Here is a 17,226-nt window from a genome sequence, read left to right on the forward strand (position 1 = left end):
GACGCCCTAGTGGCGCAGCTGGGCCTGACTTTGGTGGGGTGGACACGTTCCAGACGCTCCAGTGCGTGGGCCCTGGTGCAGGGTGACATTCTCCTTTTGTCCTTCTGAAAGTCTCACAGGTGTGTATTTAATTAAAATGTCTTCGCAAGATCTTCTCTCTTTCCTTTTTTCTTAAGTGGCGACTCCTAAGCTCTGGACTTCAGGGTTAGGGTCACCGCGTGTGCGGATCCTCGGGCCGCGGGTGGTACCCACGGTGCGCGTGTGGGAAGGGAAGTCACTTCCCTCCCGGGAACTGAACAGGAGGTGCGTGGCACGTGTGACCGGCAGAAGCAGAGCTGCGCCCAGTCGTCACTCTGGTTTTGGGTCAGGTGCTTCGGTCAGTGCATCGAAGGTCACTTCAGAGCTGGTTGCCAGTGTTAGCATCAAACCAGAATGTCCCACTCCTGCTCTCCTCATTTTGGGGCTGCTCCAGGGCAGAAATCGTGCTGTCTGTACAGCACGCCTGGCGCACAGCTGTGCTCAGCAAATTCCAGCCAGTGAGTGAATTTCCCATAGCGAGGTCCGCTGCTAGGGTCCGCCAAAGCCTTCGTGGTCCTGAGCCTGTGTCCTCTGTCAGCCTCCCTCTGGGCTCTCTGTGCCCTGGGCTCCATCAGCATGCTGTTTGCATTCACATCTGAATAGTTGATGCAGGTGTGGGCCGGATCCTAGAGTCTGCTGTGGGGCTTGAGTCTTCCCGCTGACCGGGTCAGGGGGTCAGGGGGTCCCCAGCAGCCTCCATCAGTCCAAGGCCCAGAGAGCTGATGCTTGATGCACTACTGAGAGCTCACAGCTGCCGCTCAACTATCTCAGTTTGTTCTTAGAATTTATTCTATCCTTTTTGAAAGCACAAGCTTCAGAACTGCAAGAGGTAGATTGTTACCATGTGTCGCTCTTGTCCATAATTGTTACCATGTGTCGCTCTTGTCCATACAGAGAGGGAAACAGCAGCGGTGCTGGTTAAATGTCCCTTAAGCTTCCTCACCTGCAGAGCCCCATCTGCACAGGTGTCTCAGTGGGGGCTGTGCAGCAGGTGTGACCACAGGACTAGGCCATCCTCCCCAGACTTGCTCCCAGGGACACCCCCCTTCCCCTTTGGGAAGGACATGGGGACTCTGTGACATTCTGCATCCTGTGGTGGGTGGAAGTCACATGGTCACTTTATGATCACTCAGAGAGCAGGTGATTATGATGGATGCACTTTTGTATTTATTTGTGTGTTTGAGTAGAACAGAGGGCTATCGGGTGCCCACCTGTAATCCCAGCTACGTGGGAGGAGGCTGAGGCCGAAAGATCACAAATTAGATAGTTTTAGCTCAGAGAGACCCTGTTGCAAAATAATAAAAAGAGTTTGGGGTGTTTAAAAAAGGGGGGGCTATTCCCATCGATGACACCAGCCCATGCTGGCTGTGGGGACATGGCAGGACCACCTGGTTTCCGAGCTCTTACAGCGAGGAGAAAGATTTGGTAACTTTTAGGGCAGTGGAAAGTGCTTATGAATGCACTTGACCCCGCATGCTCAGCCGTGGTTTTCTGTCTTGTCCTTGAAGCTGTCATGAGCTGGTCCAGTACTTTCTAAATCCCAGCTCGCTGTTTCTGTATTCCTGGTCTCTGAGGCCACCTCCCACACCAGCTCCTGAGCTCGGTCCTCACTGCCCCCCTTTCTGGGCCCCAGGGAGCCCCTCGGGACCTCTTTCTAGGTATCTACCTGGATCTGCTTCTCAGAACCTGCCGTCTCCCCCTTGAGCCCGCGGTTCCCCCTCTTCTCACCCCTAAACCTGTCACGCTGATTCCCTCTGGGACAAGACAGAGAGGCTCAGAATCTCTGCAGAGGCTCAGCTGGGCTGCGGTGTGCTGGGCACAGGCCCGTCTCAGTCTCCTCCCCTGGTGTGGCCCAGGCCCGTGCCCCCCCAGGCTGCTCTCTGCACAGGGCTCAGGGACCATGGGCACTTCTCCTCCAGAACAGCTCCGGCTTCTCTTCCTCACATCCCTGCCTCCCTGTCCCCAGCCCCTCTGGCCCTCAGGGTCAGCCCTGCCGCTGGGCCCTCCCTGCGCTCCGGGTGGTTCTGTGCTGTGTGTGCATCTGGCTCACGACCCCCAAGCCCACTTCCAGCCCAGACCCTCCCAGCAGCTCCAGGCTGTCACCTGTCCACTTGATGGGTACGTCCCGCAGGCACCTGGGACTCGGGAGAGCTGGGGTGTGTTGTGGATGACGGCGTGAGCTCCTACGCCCAGGATGCTGAACGTGGACCCCTAACTGCCACCAGCACTCGGAACCCTTCCCTGCCCCTCCCACTCTCGGCCCCTTGTGACCAGTGGTGTTGAAAGCTCCCCTATGAGGCCACCTCTGAGCAGTGCCCGTCACGGCTCTCTGGGGCAGCCTGGAAGCCTCTGGTTTCCGTTCAGGACAAGACAGTGAGCGATGAAGTTGCTCACGAGGCACTGTGTAGCGCCTGATGTGCCACCACAGGTAGCAGCCAAAGGGTCGCAAGAGTGTCCAGGGCCCACCCTGGGGCAGATGCCCCGGTCTTCCTGGTACTGACGTCCCCTGCCCATCTCCCCACCCAGGACCTGCCCAGCCCTGCAGATGCCATCCCTGCTCCCCAGGAGTCTCTTTCCATTGGGTGAGCCCCTGGCCACTTCTGAGCCACCTTTCCCCTAACCCTTGGTCCCCGTCGTGGTGGGGCCCCCTCTGTCCATCGCCCAGGCGTTTAGATCCTCAGCTGGCCCTGCTGGGACAGGCTCCTTCCCAGGCTGGGCTGTGGGTCGCGCTCCTTCGATTCTTGCTCTGCACACGGCACCTGTGCAGAAGGCACTGTCACCGTGAGTGCCGGGGGGACTGCTGAACAGGCTCCTCTCTGCTGGGTCCCACTGCGGGCCCACGGAGGCCAGAGTTGTGCCCTCTCGGCCCCCTGCAGGCTGGCAGAGTGGCTCCGTGCCATTGCCTGTGCACGTCACTGAACCAGAGATCGTCGGGACCCTGGAGCCTTTTCTCCTTCCGGCGACAGGACACACGGGCAGCAGGACATCCTGACAGGACACATGAGCAGCAGGACATCCCGACAGTCCTACTTACACTGCCTTCCTCTGTCCGGTGCACAAAGGCCGTGGGAGGAAGCAGGAGGCTCACAGGGCTGGGTAGGAAGTGCCGCATCCAGCTTCCCAAACTGACACTGTGCAGCGAGGCCGCGAGGACGGCTCACCCTGAACCTGGACCGAGAGCTTCGGCCGTGTTCTCTGAGCTGCCCTCTCGCAGAGCCAGGTCCTGCAGCAAAGACAACAGGGAAGCCTCTCAACTGCAGGGACTTCCGCCGGTGAGGGTCATCCTGACACCGAGCACCTGGGCCACTCCTGCCAAATGCCACTCTCCAGCTGGCACCAGGAAGCAGACCGCCCTGTGTGGGCCGGAGTGCCTGACCTCCTGGGGGATGGGTGTGGGCCTCCACTGTGCTCTCATCTGGGAACTTGGCATTTGTCTTCGCAGGGCAGGGCTGTGCGTGAGCACATCCCCACCCACGTCCAGATGCCGCTAGGACCAGGTTACAGAGCAGGCTCTGACCCTGGCTGCTGTGCGTGCAGGCCCTGTTCAGCTAGGGGGTGGGTTTGCAGCACCGGGGCTCTCTCCCGCAGTCCCCAGCCTGTGATGGAGCCCTCTCAGAAGCCCTTCTGAGCCCTCCGGCCCTCAAGGGTGAGGACCCCATGGGTGTCCGTCAGGTCTGTGTCGGGAGGCCTTATCTCCACGCAGAGCAAGCCCCAAGCTGACGCCTGCTCCAGATCCGAGCCCCGCAACCTCCAGACTGTGGAGAGTCGGTCAAAGAAACGTTGGCCTCGCATCTCTGCCCCTGTGCGAAACTTGTGAGAGACTTGTCATTACGGTAATTGGTGTCCTCACACGGGGACCTCTGACAGCTGCGTTTCCATGTTCTGCATCTGGGGAAAGTGTCTCTGCAGGCGGATTCATCCTCTCCAAAGGGCTGGAGAGCCCGCGTGCTCCCCTGCTGCGGCTGCAGGACCCGCCTCCTCTGCAGTAATGAGCTGTGGGACCCACTGGTCTGTGAGCTGCCCTGGAGCGGCTGGGCGCAGCTGTCTGACCATGCTGACATCTAGAAGGACGTCCGTGACACTCACTGTGACTTGGCATGTTTCGCTTCATTGGAACCACAGCTGCCTCACAGCCCTGGATGGACACACCTCCCTTCGAGGCTGGAGGCTGACTCACCCGGCTCAGAGCCCGTGGTGCGGAGCCGAGTTGTTTGTCGGGAGCTTCAGGCCGAGCGGGCGCTCCCGGCAGGGCAGATGGCGTCCTGCGGTCTCAGGTGCGAGAGGTTCTGGTGCCAGGGGCCTGTTTCCATGTGCCTCTCCAGGGACTGCCATCCGGCCAGGGCCATGTGGCCGGGCTCAGGGCCTCCGTTAGACACCTGCCTCACAGCCGAGCCTGGGCCAGGCCACAGGTTCTTAGGTCAGGAAGGGGTAAGGGTCAGGAAGTTGTGGGGGCAGCTGAGAGTCAGCCAGCGCAGCAAAAAGAGCTCCTGCCCCTCGAGCGGTCCCCACCCACCCGCAGCCCACGATGCCGAGGCTCAGGTGCGGCGAGCGCTGTGCACAGGGGGCCGAGGGCCCCGAGGAAACCCGCAGCCTACGTTTCCACCAGCGTCCACAGCGGTGGCCTCGTCCTGGGTGGCTGCACTGAGCGCTGTCCCAGGAAGCCGAATGCCCTCCTCCCTCTCTAGCTATTTCAGGCGAGGCCCAGTTTTCCTGGAAACCGGTTATTATTTTGTTGGTTTAGCAGCTGAACAAACACAGATAACGATGATCTAGTAATTGATCGGGTGCCCTTGTCTCAAGACAGCAGGAACCGGAAGTCGAGGCCAGGCTGCTGCTTCGCCTGATTTCTGCCTGGGACACGGACCTACCCAGGGGTCAGGTTGCCACAGAGGGGCTATGAGGGAAGCAGAGGAGACTCCATTCAAAGGGCTTCGCCTGCACGAGGTGGATGCCCGAGAGAAAGAGCCTCCGGCTAGATGCAAAGTACAGATCCATGGTGAAAACCTGCCCCCAGACAGAGGCAGCGGGACACTGATGGAGTTGGGTTCCCATCTGCTTCCAGCCCCTCTGGAAACGCACAAACCCTGCCACTCTGCAGGAGCCTGGTCTTCAACAGCCAGCGGACACAGGCTGGCTGGACGCCAGAGCTTGGGTGGTAGGGGAGGGGCCTGACTCCCAGGGGCCCTGGGCTAGAGCCATCCCACTTCCACGGGGCCTCCGGGCCTCAGCTGTGGTTTTCTGGCGCCCCTGGGCTAAACCCATACCTGAAAGTCCAGACTGAACCAGCATTCTCCGCCTAGCAACACTCCGGCCATGGGTATGCACTTCCAGTTGCCACTGTAACTGGCTGCTGTGTCCTTAGTGGCTTTGAATGGCACACATTGAATGCTTTTACCATTCCGGGGGTCATGAGTTCAGAACCCTCCCACTGGGCGAAAGTGGAGGTGCCGGCAGGGTTCCTTGTGCAGGGGCGGGCAGGGAGAATCCCTTTCCCTGTCTTTCTGGGCTCTGGCAGCCACTGCCCATGCCCCCGGCATGTGGCCCCTTCCTCCACCCTCAGAGCCAGCAGCATGGCCCCCGCACATCTCCTTCCCTGACTCTGACCCTCCCAGCCCCTGATGAGCACTCTCTAGGAGACTTGGGGCCACCTACAGCCCAGTGCAGGCTCCCCATCTCAGGGTCCCGAACCACATCTGCAAAGTCCCCTTTTGCCATGTACAGTAATACAGTCGCAGGTCCTGGGGGCCAGGATGCAGGCAGCTTGGAATCACCGTTCACCATCTGAAAAGAGAATTTCCAAAAGGGAAAACATTCTTATTTCATTATCAGCTGCAGTTTCTTATGGACAGGTCACCTGTGCTTACCGGGCTCCGATTCACCCTGGAGTCAGCCTCCGTCGGCCACTCTCCCTGTCCCACAGTGATGTTGCTGATGTATTTGCTTTTCGTCATGGTGAAGCTCTGGAGCCAAGGAGCTGGCTCCAGAAGACAGTGGGGTGCCCTAATCTGACCATGCCACCCAAGATGCCATAGACCCACAGGCTGCAGAGGGGCTCCTCACACGAGCCCCCACCCCCACCCCCAATTCCTCACCAGAGCCGTTCAGAATTAAGTGGTCTTAGACGTCCTTGTCCCCTCTCCTGCCTGCCATGCTCTGCCTGGCCCGGAGGGCTTCAGCTGCCCCTCCAGCCGGGAGGATGCCATCAACGCTGCTCGGCAGAGCTCTTCCAGGACTTCCCGCCCTGCTCCCCCCTGGGCTCCTGACGATCCTGCTCCCTGGGGGACACAGATGGCCTCAGTTCCCAGCTGAGGGGAGCTGGGACTAGGTGGGGAGCTGAGCTTCCCATCTGGCTAGCAGTGGGGCTCCTCTGGACAGATGCCTCCAAGGTAGGGGAGGAAGTGAGGCCCCTCTGGGCCCAGCTCCTGCCTGCACCAGGAACCTGCCCTCCACACCTGGACTCTGAGAGCCAGCTGAAGGCAGGTGTCAAACCCACACCTGTGTGTCACCACAGAGGGACTTTGGGTAGGTGACTGGTATGGCACCAGCCTTACTGTGCACCCTGGTGACCAGCAACCTTGCCTCAAGGAACGTGTCCTGGAGAGCACTCACAGGAGACCCACGGGGCTGGCCAACACGGGATCAGGACAGTGGGTTTGGGCTGGCCTGTCTCCATGTGCTGTCATTGCTGGGTGGACGTGGCCCTGCCTGACCCTGCCCTGCCTCCCACCTTGACTCAGGGCAGTTTCAGGGAGAGACCACCACTGGCCCGTGAGCGTGGTGGCCCCTCCACGTGTCACTGCCCAGGGAGCTGGGCACTCTCTCCTCTTAGGAGGGGCAGCCCCTGTGCTGGTCCGTGGAGACGGGGGCTGGTTTCTTGGGGTCTGGGGCAAGGGCTGGCTTGCACAAGGTTCCGATTCTCCCCGGGAGCCCTGCCTCGCTGTTGCTCAAGGCCACCCGCTAGAGAAGTCGCAGCCCGGTCACTCTGGGGTGCTGAGGAAATCAGAGTTTGTGCAAACCCAGCAGGGAGGTGGCTGAGCCGGGGCACAGCTCTAGAACCGCGGTTCCGGTTCCTCCCGGGGCCGGACAGCGGCTGGGAAAGGGCCGCTGGGAGGGGGTTGCGGGCAGGCAGGAGCGTTTCCTCAGACTCGGACCCCCAGCCCCTCTGGCCCCTGTCCCTCTGACCCTGATCTCCTCTGGCCCCTGGCCCCCTCTGGCCCCTGCCCCTCTAGCCCCTGCCCCTCTGGCCCCTGCCCCTCAGGCCCCTGCCCCCTCTGGCCCCTGCCCCTCAGGCCCCTGCCCCTCCGGCCCCTGCCCCCTCTGGCTGTCCCCATCCAAGCACTGCACTTATGTCCCTCCCCACACCCTGAGCACTGTGCAGGCCCCCTCAGGGCCAGCAAGGCCTCTCACGGCCTCTTTTCCCTGAGCAGCTGCCCCGCAGCGAGGCCAGGAGTCCTCCTTCTCAGGATGACCCTCCTCCCCCAATTCAGAGGCCAGAGGGCGACGTCACGCCCGGACAGTCACCTCGAGAGCGTGTCCACAGCACCCAGAGCCTGAAGCTCTGTGTGGTTTTTCCTTTTAACAGTACCTTCCCCAGTATGCACACTCACACACACACCCACACACACACTCACACACACACTCACACACACACTCACACACACACTCACACACACACCCACACACACACTCACACACACACTCACAGACACACACATACTCACATACACACACACTCACATATACTCACACTCACACACACATACTCACATACACACACACTTATATACACACACACACTTATATATACACACACACTCACATATATACACACATACTCACACACTCACATAACATACTCACTTATACACACACACTCACACACACACTCACAGACACACACATACTCACATACACACACACTCACATATACTCACACTCACACACACACATACTCACATACACACACACTTATATATACACATACACACAAACACACACACACATACTCATACACACTCACTTATATACACACATACACACTCACACACACTCACTTATACACACACGCTCACATACACACATACACACACACTCACACACACACACATACTCATACACACTCACTTATATACACACATATACACACATACATACACACACACTCATAAACACACATACTCTCTCTCTCTCTCTCTCACACACACACACACACACACACACACACACACACACGGCCTGACGAGGAGTCACCTGGACTCTGTTCCTAGCTCCTCACGTGGTAGTGGCTGGTCGCAGGTGTGTGTAAAGGGCCGTGGACGAGGGCTGGTTGTGGACTCCTGAGGCTTTGAGGTGACAGTGCACGTCAGCCTTACGTCAGCCCCACTTCTGCACAGGAGACCCGCAGTGTGTCAGGAGGGCCGCGTCTACTGTCTGCAGGCTTAAGAGTCCCCTGTGACTGGAAACCTAGTTTCTCGGGGTCTGGGGACCAGAAGGAGCTCTCGAGCCCCCCTGTACGTAGAAGAAGGCAAGCTGGTGGCACTGGGACCCACAGACGAGGGTGTTTTGGCTGACATGTTTGAAATAAATCGAGTCACCGCTGTTGGACAATCGGAGCTTCGTGTGGTGGGTGTCAGCTCTCCTTAGGAAACTCTCAAGGCTCTGACCCACTGGGCTGCATGTCTGCAGGTAGCCCCCAGCTGGCTCTGGTCATCCCTGCTGGGCCACTTCTGTGTCCTCCAGCCATCCCGACGGGTCCCTTAGGTCAGCGTGTGAGAGTGCCCGTCATCTCGTCCTCCCTGGACGGGGCGCAGGCATCCTTCCAGGCTCCGGCCCAGGGCTGGCCTCTGTTCCTTGAGAGGAGTAACCCCTGCTGAGGGTCCCGGGCAGGGTGGGCTGCAGAGCAAGCTGCCCCACAAAGAGCCTCTGGCCCCTGGGCGTCCTCTCACTTTGAGCCTCCTGTACTTTTGTCAGCTGCTTCCTGAGCCAGGGAAGGAGGCACCGGGCAGCTTGGGTGTCTGGGGAGGACCGACCCCAGGACTCCGCAGGCTTGGAAGTGGCTCCGTAGCTGTTTGCGCTGCCGCCTCCCTGGCCGCTTAGCAGGGCCCCTTTCTCTCCGAGTCTTTGCTGCCCGCTGATGGGGTGAGAATGAGCAGGAGAAGGTGCTCGCCCAGTGCCATGCAGTCCTGCTCGCCCGGGGTGTGCGTCAGTGTCACTTAGTGAAACGAAGCGCCTATCACTTCGGCATCCCTAGCTGAGCAGGGCTGGCGCCCAGTGGGCATTGAACAAGTGCCAACTGCAGGGAACCTTGCTCACTTAACTTGAAACAAACGTCTTCCTGCCTGCGTCATACCTGGCTGATACTATTGCATTGAACTGTGAGAATCTACTCCGCATTCTGCTTTATACATTTCATTTCATTTCCATTTGCTGTTCTTTGGGTAGGGAACACAGTCTCCACAAGGGCCCCAGACGTCTGACCCAGCCTTGCCGTTTCAGAGGTGGAGACGCGGCCCAGAGCAGCCTCCTGGCCTGGGGAGAGGGGCTGGCCACAGCCTAGTCCCACACGCCACCCTCTGAGGTCTAACTGCTGCCTGCTGAGCTTACAGAGCCCTGTCCCTGTCCTGGCCTACAAAACTCTCTTGAACTGAGCTCTGCAGCTCTCTCTTTTTGGACAGAGACGGGCTCGATGGGGCTCCACTGGCATGTGCCATTGCCACTGTGGTGGCCGGAGCCAGCCATTCTGTCTTTTTGACTCAGGGTATTTAAAAACCCCATGGGCGGGGAGCGTGGAGGGATCCACTGTGGGTGCATGAGCATCGAGCTCCTAGGAGGCAGGAGGGGCCTCTTGATAGCCAGCTGCCCTCAGCAGTATGCTGACCCAGCGCCCTCGGAAGCCTGTCCTGGGGGTGTGGCCTGCCAGGGATGCGGGGAGGCTGCAGAGGTGCTGACCCCAGGAGGGCTGCCTCTCCTCGCCGTCTGCCCTCAGCCCGGGCACTCCTGGATGAGCAGTGGGGGACCTGGCTGGCAGTCTAGCCCTGGAGCCACCCCGTGTGACCCGAGCTACCCGCTCCCTGCCCCCATGAGCTTGTTCATTCCTTCAGCAAACTACCACGAGCACCTCTTTGGTCAGGGTCCACCCTGGGAAGAAGTAGAAATGAGTCAAAATGAAATGCAGGCGAGCTGTGGGGTAGAGAGGGGTCCGCAGTTGATTTTGAACAGTGGACGGAAGCTTCTCAGAAGCCGAACCTCGTGGTCTGTGTGGAATCCTGGAGTGGCCTTGGGAGTGGCAGGGGGTGCAGAACACAGGGACCAGAGGGGCGTCCAGTCCTAGTAGCCGCAGCCCAGGGAGAGGAGCTGGACAGAGCAGGGGAGCTCAGGAACCATCGGAGGGCCTGAGGGCGTGCAGAGGGCCTGTGGCTCTGCTGGAGGGAGGGATGAGGAGGAGGCCTGGGGAGTCTGGGGCTTGGCCAGGTGCCTGCCCAGCACGAGGCTGTTCCCTGGTGACCCGCTCCAGCTCAGGTGGGTGCTTCCTTGGCTGGCCGGGGCCTTGGTCTGCTGTGCGGGGGTGGGAAGGGGCCAGAAGGTGCTTTCCCTGAAAGCCCAGAGGAGCTTTTGAGCTGCTGGAGGAGCCCTGATTGCGGGTGTTTATTTGCAAGGTGTTAACGAGTGCCCACCGCCTGCCTGTCGTGTAGCAGCTGTTTAACAGTGACAAGGACCTTGGCTGCAGGGGCCTCAAGGTTCTGCAAACGAGACGCCTGTGAACTGTTAGGACTTGCGAACGTGGGCCCTGGGGTGGCCGAATCTCCCGGGCGGCTGCCTGTGCTGAGTCTGTTTCCGTCTGTTTCCCCCACAGATGCCCTAAGGCCACTGAGCTGCTCAGAGGGCTGCCGTGGTGGCCCGCAGCTCCCAGGTCACCTGCATGTGCGTGGCAGGCTCCTGCTGACACACCTGGAAGCCACCTTGGGTTCCACCAGTGTTGTCCTCAACAACCCGCCCCGGCCATGGAGGCCCCCGAGGTCCCCGTGGGCTCGCTGGTTGACTTTGGGATGGAGCCGCCCACCGCCCCTCCCCTGGAGGCAGCACCCTCCACTCTGCAGGACGGGGATGGCTCCCTGGGGGACGCTGCCTCCGAGAGCGAGACCACGGAGTCCGCGGACAGCGAGAACGACATGGGCGAGTCGCCCTCACACCCGTCCTGGGACCAGGACCGCCGCTCCTCCTCCAACGAGTCCTTCTCCTCCGGCCAGAGCGCCGAGTCGGCCCAGGACGAGGACGCCCTGGCACTGCGGGAGTTCATGCGTGGCTACGTGGAGAAGGTCTTCTCAGGAAGGTAGGCCGCGATGGTCAGCCTGGCCCTGCCACCAGGCTCGGGGACGGGCCTTCTGCTCTAGGCTTGGCCTCCTCCCAGGGACCACTTGGGGCTGGTGCAGCGGCTCTCAGTCCCCCGGGGCTGCGGTCAGGTCATGAGGGAGCCTCTCAGGGTCACCCAAGCCCAGGCCCCACCCTGAAATAGTCCCACCAGCCGCCAGGGCCAGCCGACCACGTGCAGGGCCCTGGGAGATGCTGGAGGGCCCAAGGGCAGCCATTCCGGCCCCATCCAGCCCCGTCCCCTCCCTGTCCAGCCCCTGGCCCCTGCTCATCCAGTCCTGTCAGCACCGGGCAGAGCTGTAGTGGACCGTCCATCCTCACCTCCCACCTTGTGAACACGGCTGTGGGCATTCCAGGCAGGACAGGACTGTCCGTGCTACCTTCAGTGGCCTCTTATTGTGTGGGCGGCACCCCTGTGGCCGGTCAGATGGCAGGAAACTGCACGGGTCCTCTGTCATCCCGATGTGCTCTGCCAATTGCTGGTCCTCTCGTTCCAGAGTTTTCTCTGTGCTTCCCAAGTCAGGTTTGGGGAGGGGCTGGCTCTGTGGGGTCACCACTTCCCATTCTGCCAACCCTGCCTGTCCACCGTGTCCACGGGGAGTCGTGGAGCCTGGTGCTGAGTGGTTTCAAGGCCCTTCCTGTTGACGGTCTCATCGGGGCCGTGGCTGGCAGGCGGCTGCGTTGCTTGCTGGGACCACACAGGGAGGCATGGGCGGCAAGTGTCCAATACTGTGTCTTATTCTGCCTCCTGGGGAGCGCAGGGGTGGCCGACTCCTGAGCAGCTGCTGTGCAGGGTCCCTCTGGGCGCCTCTGTTGGAGGAGCGAGCTGAGGGCACGGCAGCAGGAGCGCCAGTCTCTGGAGGGCCCCCAGTTCTGCCAGGCAGGGAGCCCCCGTCCTGCCGGTTCCGGGCGGTGGAGGTCGATTTTCAGCATCCAGAGCAGCACCCCAAACCCTGCTGGGTGGGGGCCTGTGGGCCAGCTGCACCACAGCGCCTGGGCTGGCACAGGTGCCGTCTTGGCCCCCAGCCCCTCTGAGCGAGAGCTGCCTTCCAGCAAGGTCTGGGGATGAGTCGCCCACACACGGGAGTGTGAGAGTGCCTGCCCGAGGGACCCTTGTCCAGGCTCAGCTGCAGCAGTGAGAACCGGGGCCTGGTGACACTCCGAGAGCCAGGTTTGCTACCATGCTACCAGGCTCCAGCGGTCCGTCTGAGTGGCAGGGAGGACCAGATGACCCTTCACATGCAGGCCAGCCTCAGCGTCCTCTGCGCTTTGAGAAGGAAAGAGTGATGCGATCATCCAACGTCGAACTATCTAGAAATGCGTCTGTGTTCCTGGGAGCTCCGTGCTGTGGCTCCCCACTTAATCTGTCTGACGACACTGAAACCGGCCTCCTCTGCACACACCTAGAAAAGGGAGCCAGCCCCGAGGTCCACTTGCCAGGGAGGCCAGTCCATGTCTGCAGCAGCTCATCAGCATGTGAACCCCGTCCCTCAGCGGGTCACGTGCGTCTTCATGAGCATTGCCCAGGTCACGGCAGACAGCTGGTGGATCCCTGTTTCATCTGGTAACTGGGAGTCAACGAGACCAAGATGTTTTCTACAAACCCCTAAATAAACGCGCGTCACATAACCCATCCACCTCCCGCCTTCATCTTCATTTTTGAGTCTTTCAATCTGAGGAAGAGTATTGGCTGCTCCCCAAAAGAACCGAGAGCTCTCAGGGCCCTGTCCTCACGGGGCTCAGACCTCACTGGGGTTAAGCTGGAGGCAGGGGACAGAAGGGGCTGTGGAACAGGAGACCTGGTGGACTCTGAATCTCGGCCCGCAGGCCGCAGGCCGGGTGGATTCTCTCAGCTAGGCCTCCCCAGGGGTGCAGGAGGGGAGGCCCCGGGTCGGAGGCCGGCCCACGGCTCCCTGCTCTTCCCTCCTGTGAATTCTGCCCCAGAGCACTGACGTTGCGTCACTCTGCCTTCTCTTCAGGGAGGACTTGGATCAGGAGGAGAAGGCCAAGTTCGGGGAGTACTGCAGCAGCCAGGATGGGAAAGGCCGCGAGTGGTTTGCTCGATACGTGAGCGCCCAGGTGAGCTGGGGACTGGGGACCCGCCCAGGGAAGGGCAGGGCACACTGGGCTGCACTCTGGGGAAGAGGGGAGGGAATCGCCCCCACGGAACATGGACCGGGATGTCATGAGAAGGGCCATGTGGGGCAGTGGGAATGGCCAGGGCGCGTGTGACGCCCGCCCTGGGGGAGAGGGAGAAACTCACGCCCGCGAGGTTGAGAACGTTCTTGTAAAGGTGAGCGCGAGGCTCTGGGCATGCGTCTTTTTCTATTGAATAACCCATGGTGCTCAGTTTTGCCAAAGAGAATCTATCCAAGACGGTGAAGCCAGGTAAAGATAAAGGTATTAACAAAGCTCAGAAAAGAACCAAATATATTAAGTCTCCAATAGGTTGATTTTTCGTTTCTTCTAAGTATTTTTATCACAAATAAGGCATTCTTCATTTTAAAAAAAATAAGGAAATGCAAAGGAACCTAATCACCCACAAATCCAGACCCAGCTAGTGCTGCCATCTGGGGCTTGTCCCTCGGTGTTTCCCACCTGGGTGTGACCGTAGGGAGTTGCTTTCAGCCCCTAGGCAGAGGCAGGCGGGCCCCCTGCACCCTGTGGGCCAGGCTCTGTGGGCCGCACCCTACAGGGTCCTGGCAGCGGGGAGGGCGGCTGCGATTGGACAGTGTGGCAGGACTGCCCGGTGGCCAGCCCCTGACTGCCTGCCCCTCTCCGCACAGCGCTGCAACTCCAAGTGCGTGTCGGAACCCACCTTCTACCGGCTGGTGCAGTCCTTTGCCGTGGTGCTGTTCGAGTAAGTGGCCGCCCCCTGTGAGGGGCCAGCGAGAGTCATGGCCGTGCTGGGCACGAGCTGGCAACTCTTCTGCTGTTCCCTGCGTCAGCCAGGAGTCACGGCCAGGTCTCCCAGGAGCAGAGCTGGCCGCAGCAACTAGAGGGCTACCCAGCGGGGCACAGCGGGCCCTCCCTGTGCCCTCCCCTCCCCCGAGCCCTGGAGGTCCCCACGTCCCACGGTGAAGCATTTCCAATAGTCACCTCACGGGCCAGGCGCCCTGCTGGATGGAGGGGGCCTCCTGCTGCCTGTGAGCCCGAGAGGCGCGGCTGGAGCTGCATCTGCAGAAGGCTGGGGACAAGACGGGGTGCCGAGGCAGGGCTGCCATACCACGTGCCACACGGGCTCCTTCCCACGGCACGGCAAGATGGCCAGACCCACTTTGTGCGTTTGGCCTTGAATCAGAGCCAGCGAAGTTCAAGAGGGAGGGACGCTTCTCTGCTAGCCGAGCTCCACTGACCCCACCTCCTGGGCAGCTGGAGAGGAGGGGCTTGGAGGGCAAGGGCCAGGGGACCCTTCGGGCCTGTCAGCACCCTGCCCATCACCTCCAGGATGCCTGGAGGCTGGGCCCCGGTGCCCTCCAGGTCCTGGCTTCTCCCTCCGCCCCGCCCCACATCACCAAGCCCATTTGCCCTTCTGGGCCCCAAGGGCTGCCTCCTTTGCTCCTGCTCCCCTCTCCGCAGAGGGCGCTGCTCCAGCCTTCCCCCCCCCCCCTCCCCCCCCCCCCCCCCCCCCCCGCCTCCTGGGCCCTCTCCTGCTGCCTGGCTCAGCCTCTCCAGGCTCCCGTGGGGTCTGGGGCTGGGAGGGAGGGAGGAGGAGCCTCGTGGAGGGCGTCAGGAAATGCACTGCAGCAGCACAGGCCAGCAGCATGGGGAGCAGGCGCGGCGGGGTCTCGGGGTCCCCGAGGACAGTGCGGGTGCAGGTGGCGTCAGGGACCTGGGCTGGCAGACTCCACTGGTCTCTGTGGCCTTCGGGGTCTGTTGAGTTTTAGTTTATGAGCATCTTCAACACCGACTCTATCCTCTGCTCACCGTCTTTATAGTTTTATTAATTGTTCTTTAAATTGATTAATTTGTTCAAATATTTTTTTTAAAAGAACAGAAATGACCCTCAGTCCTACCTTCCAGGTGGCTTCTGTTGACCTGCTTTCATCCTATTTTTCCAAAGTGGGAACAGAACCCAGGGCTGCCCCCCACTAAGCCCAGCTCTTTTTATTTATTTTTTAAATTTTTTTTTAAATTTTAATATTTATTTTTTAGTTTTCGGCGGACACAACATCTTTGTAGGTATGTGGTGCTGAGGATCGAACCCGGGCCGCACGCATGCCAGGCGAGCGCGCTACCGCTTGAGCCACATCCCCAGCCCTCTTTTTATTTTTTATTTTGAGACAGGATCTAACTAAATTGCTGAGGCTGGCCTCAAACCTGTGGTCCTCCTGCCTCAGCCTCCCAAGTGCCTGGAGTCGCAGGCCTGCACCTGCACCACCACACCCGGCTTGGCCTTTTGCTTTTCTTTCTGGTGCTGGGGACTGAACCCAGGGCCTTGTGCATGTGAAGCAAGCCCTGTACCAACTGAGCCATATCCCAGCCCTGGGCTTTGTTTAAAGGTAATCATTGTCCAAAGTTAAAGACCACAGAGGGCTGGGCGCAGAGGCACAGGCCTGAAATCCCAGGCACTCCACAGGCTGAGGCAGGAGGGTCACACATGTGAGGGCAGCCTCGGCCACTTAGCAAGATCATGTCCTAAAGTAAAAAGTAAAAAGGGCTGGGGCTGGGGCTCGCGGAGTACCTCTGGGCTCAATCCCCAGAACCCCAACAAACAAACAAACCAAAAACCCCAAGTGAACAGGAAGGAAAGGCCTGGGGGGACAGAAGGGAACTGAGAGGCCGGGGCAAGGCCGCCCCCTGGTGGCTGCTGTCTTGGCTTCTCCCCTGGGAACGTGGGGAGCAGGCACAGTGGGTGGATGCCCTTCCACCCAGGCGTTGCTGTCACACACAGCTGTGTCCACAGCGGCACTGGCATCCGTGTGGCAGTTGGGCAGGAGTGTGCGTGGCCGCAGCTGGCACCTTGCGGATGGCTGTTTACGTTGCTCCTTGTCCCCTTGTCCCCAGCATGGTGGCAGCAACATTAAGCCTCCGCAGCCATGACAGAGTCGCTGCTGCGGCCGACAGGCTTGCTCTGCACCCCTTCTCCCGATTGCTGGATGGAATGGCTCTGTGCACGGTCCAGGTGGACGGGCGGGTCCAGTCTCCATGTGCAGTAGGAACGACCCTCTGCATTTGCAGGACATTGTTCCTATTCAAGTTTCTTTTCCATAAAGATTAAATTTGCTTTATAACAAGGGACAGGAGGAGTAGCTATCCACACACCCCAGGTGTCCCCGGCCAGGGGCATCAGCAAGGAACACTGTCTCGGGCCCCACCCAGGCCCACGGCCTCAGATGTGGGGACATCCTGTGACTCTGCTGACTCCTGAGCCGTGGAGGCTGGTTTGGACTGAAGCTGGAGGCTGCCCTTGGTCCCTTTTCTGCTCCTGTGTGCTGAGCTGAGGGGACCCTGACTTTCCCGTTTAAAGTGACGCAGGCCAGGCTGAGGTCCAGAAAGGCCTCCTGGTCCAGGGTCAGGCCCGGGCTCAGGCTGTGTGCCTGTAGGAAACTCCTGATTGGACCCGAGGGATTATTTTGTCACCTGTCTGGTGGCAGTGCCTAGGGAGTGAGGTGCTAATTTGCACGTTGGGGAGTGTCTGGGCTGGTTAGTGAACTTGCCTTGAGGCCAGGGGGAACACTCCTCTCACCGCCGACCCTGCCTCTCATTTCAGGTGTCATCAGATGGATGACTTCGGACCTGCCAAGAACCTCATGACCATGTGCTTCACCTACTACCACC

At 60.1% G+C, this 17,226-nt stretch overlaps 1 protein-coding gene across 2 annotated transcripts in view; it reads left to right on the top strand.

The window, feature by feature from the left end:
• Positions 1 to 17,226, top strand: part of Kiaa0513 (KIAA0513 ortholog) — a 49,376-nt gene that overhangs the window by 20,296 nt on the left and 11,854 nt on the right. For both annotated transcript variants that reach the window (XM_026411431.2, XM_026411432.2), the window contains exons 2-5: positions 10,931 to 11,407; positions 13,425 to 13,524; positions 14,232 to 14,305; positions 17,159 to 17,226. The exon at positions 17,159 to 17,226 is cut by the window's right edge and continues 3 nt beyond it. In XM_026411431.2, coding sequence (XP_026267216.2) covers positions 11,079 to 11,407; positions 13,425 to 13,524; positions 14,232 to 14,305; positions 17,159 to 17,226 — 571 coding nt within the window. In that variant the 5' untranslated portion in view covers positions 10,931 to 11,078. The remainder of the gene's footprint in view (positions 1 to 10,930; positions 11,408 to 13,424; positions 13,525 to 14,231; positions 14,306 to 17,158) is intronic.

This window comes from Urocitellus parryii, chromosome 15 (assembly GCF_045843805.1).
Source record: "Urocitellus parryii isolate mUroPar1 chromosome 15, mUroPar1.hap1, whole genome shotgun sequence".
Taxonomy (NCBI): Eukaryota; Metazoa; Chordata; class Mammalia; order Rodentia; family Sciuridae; genus Urocitellus; species Urocitellus parryii.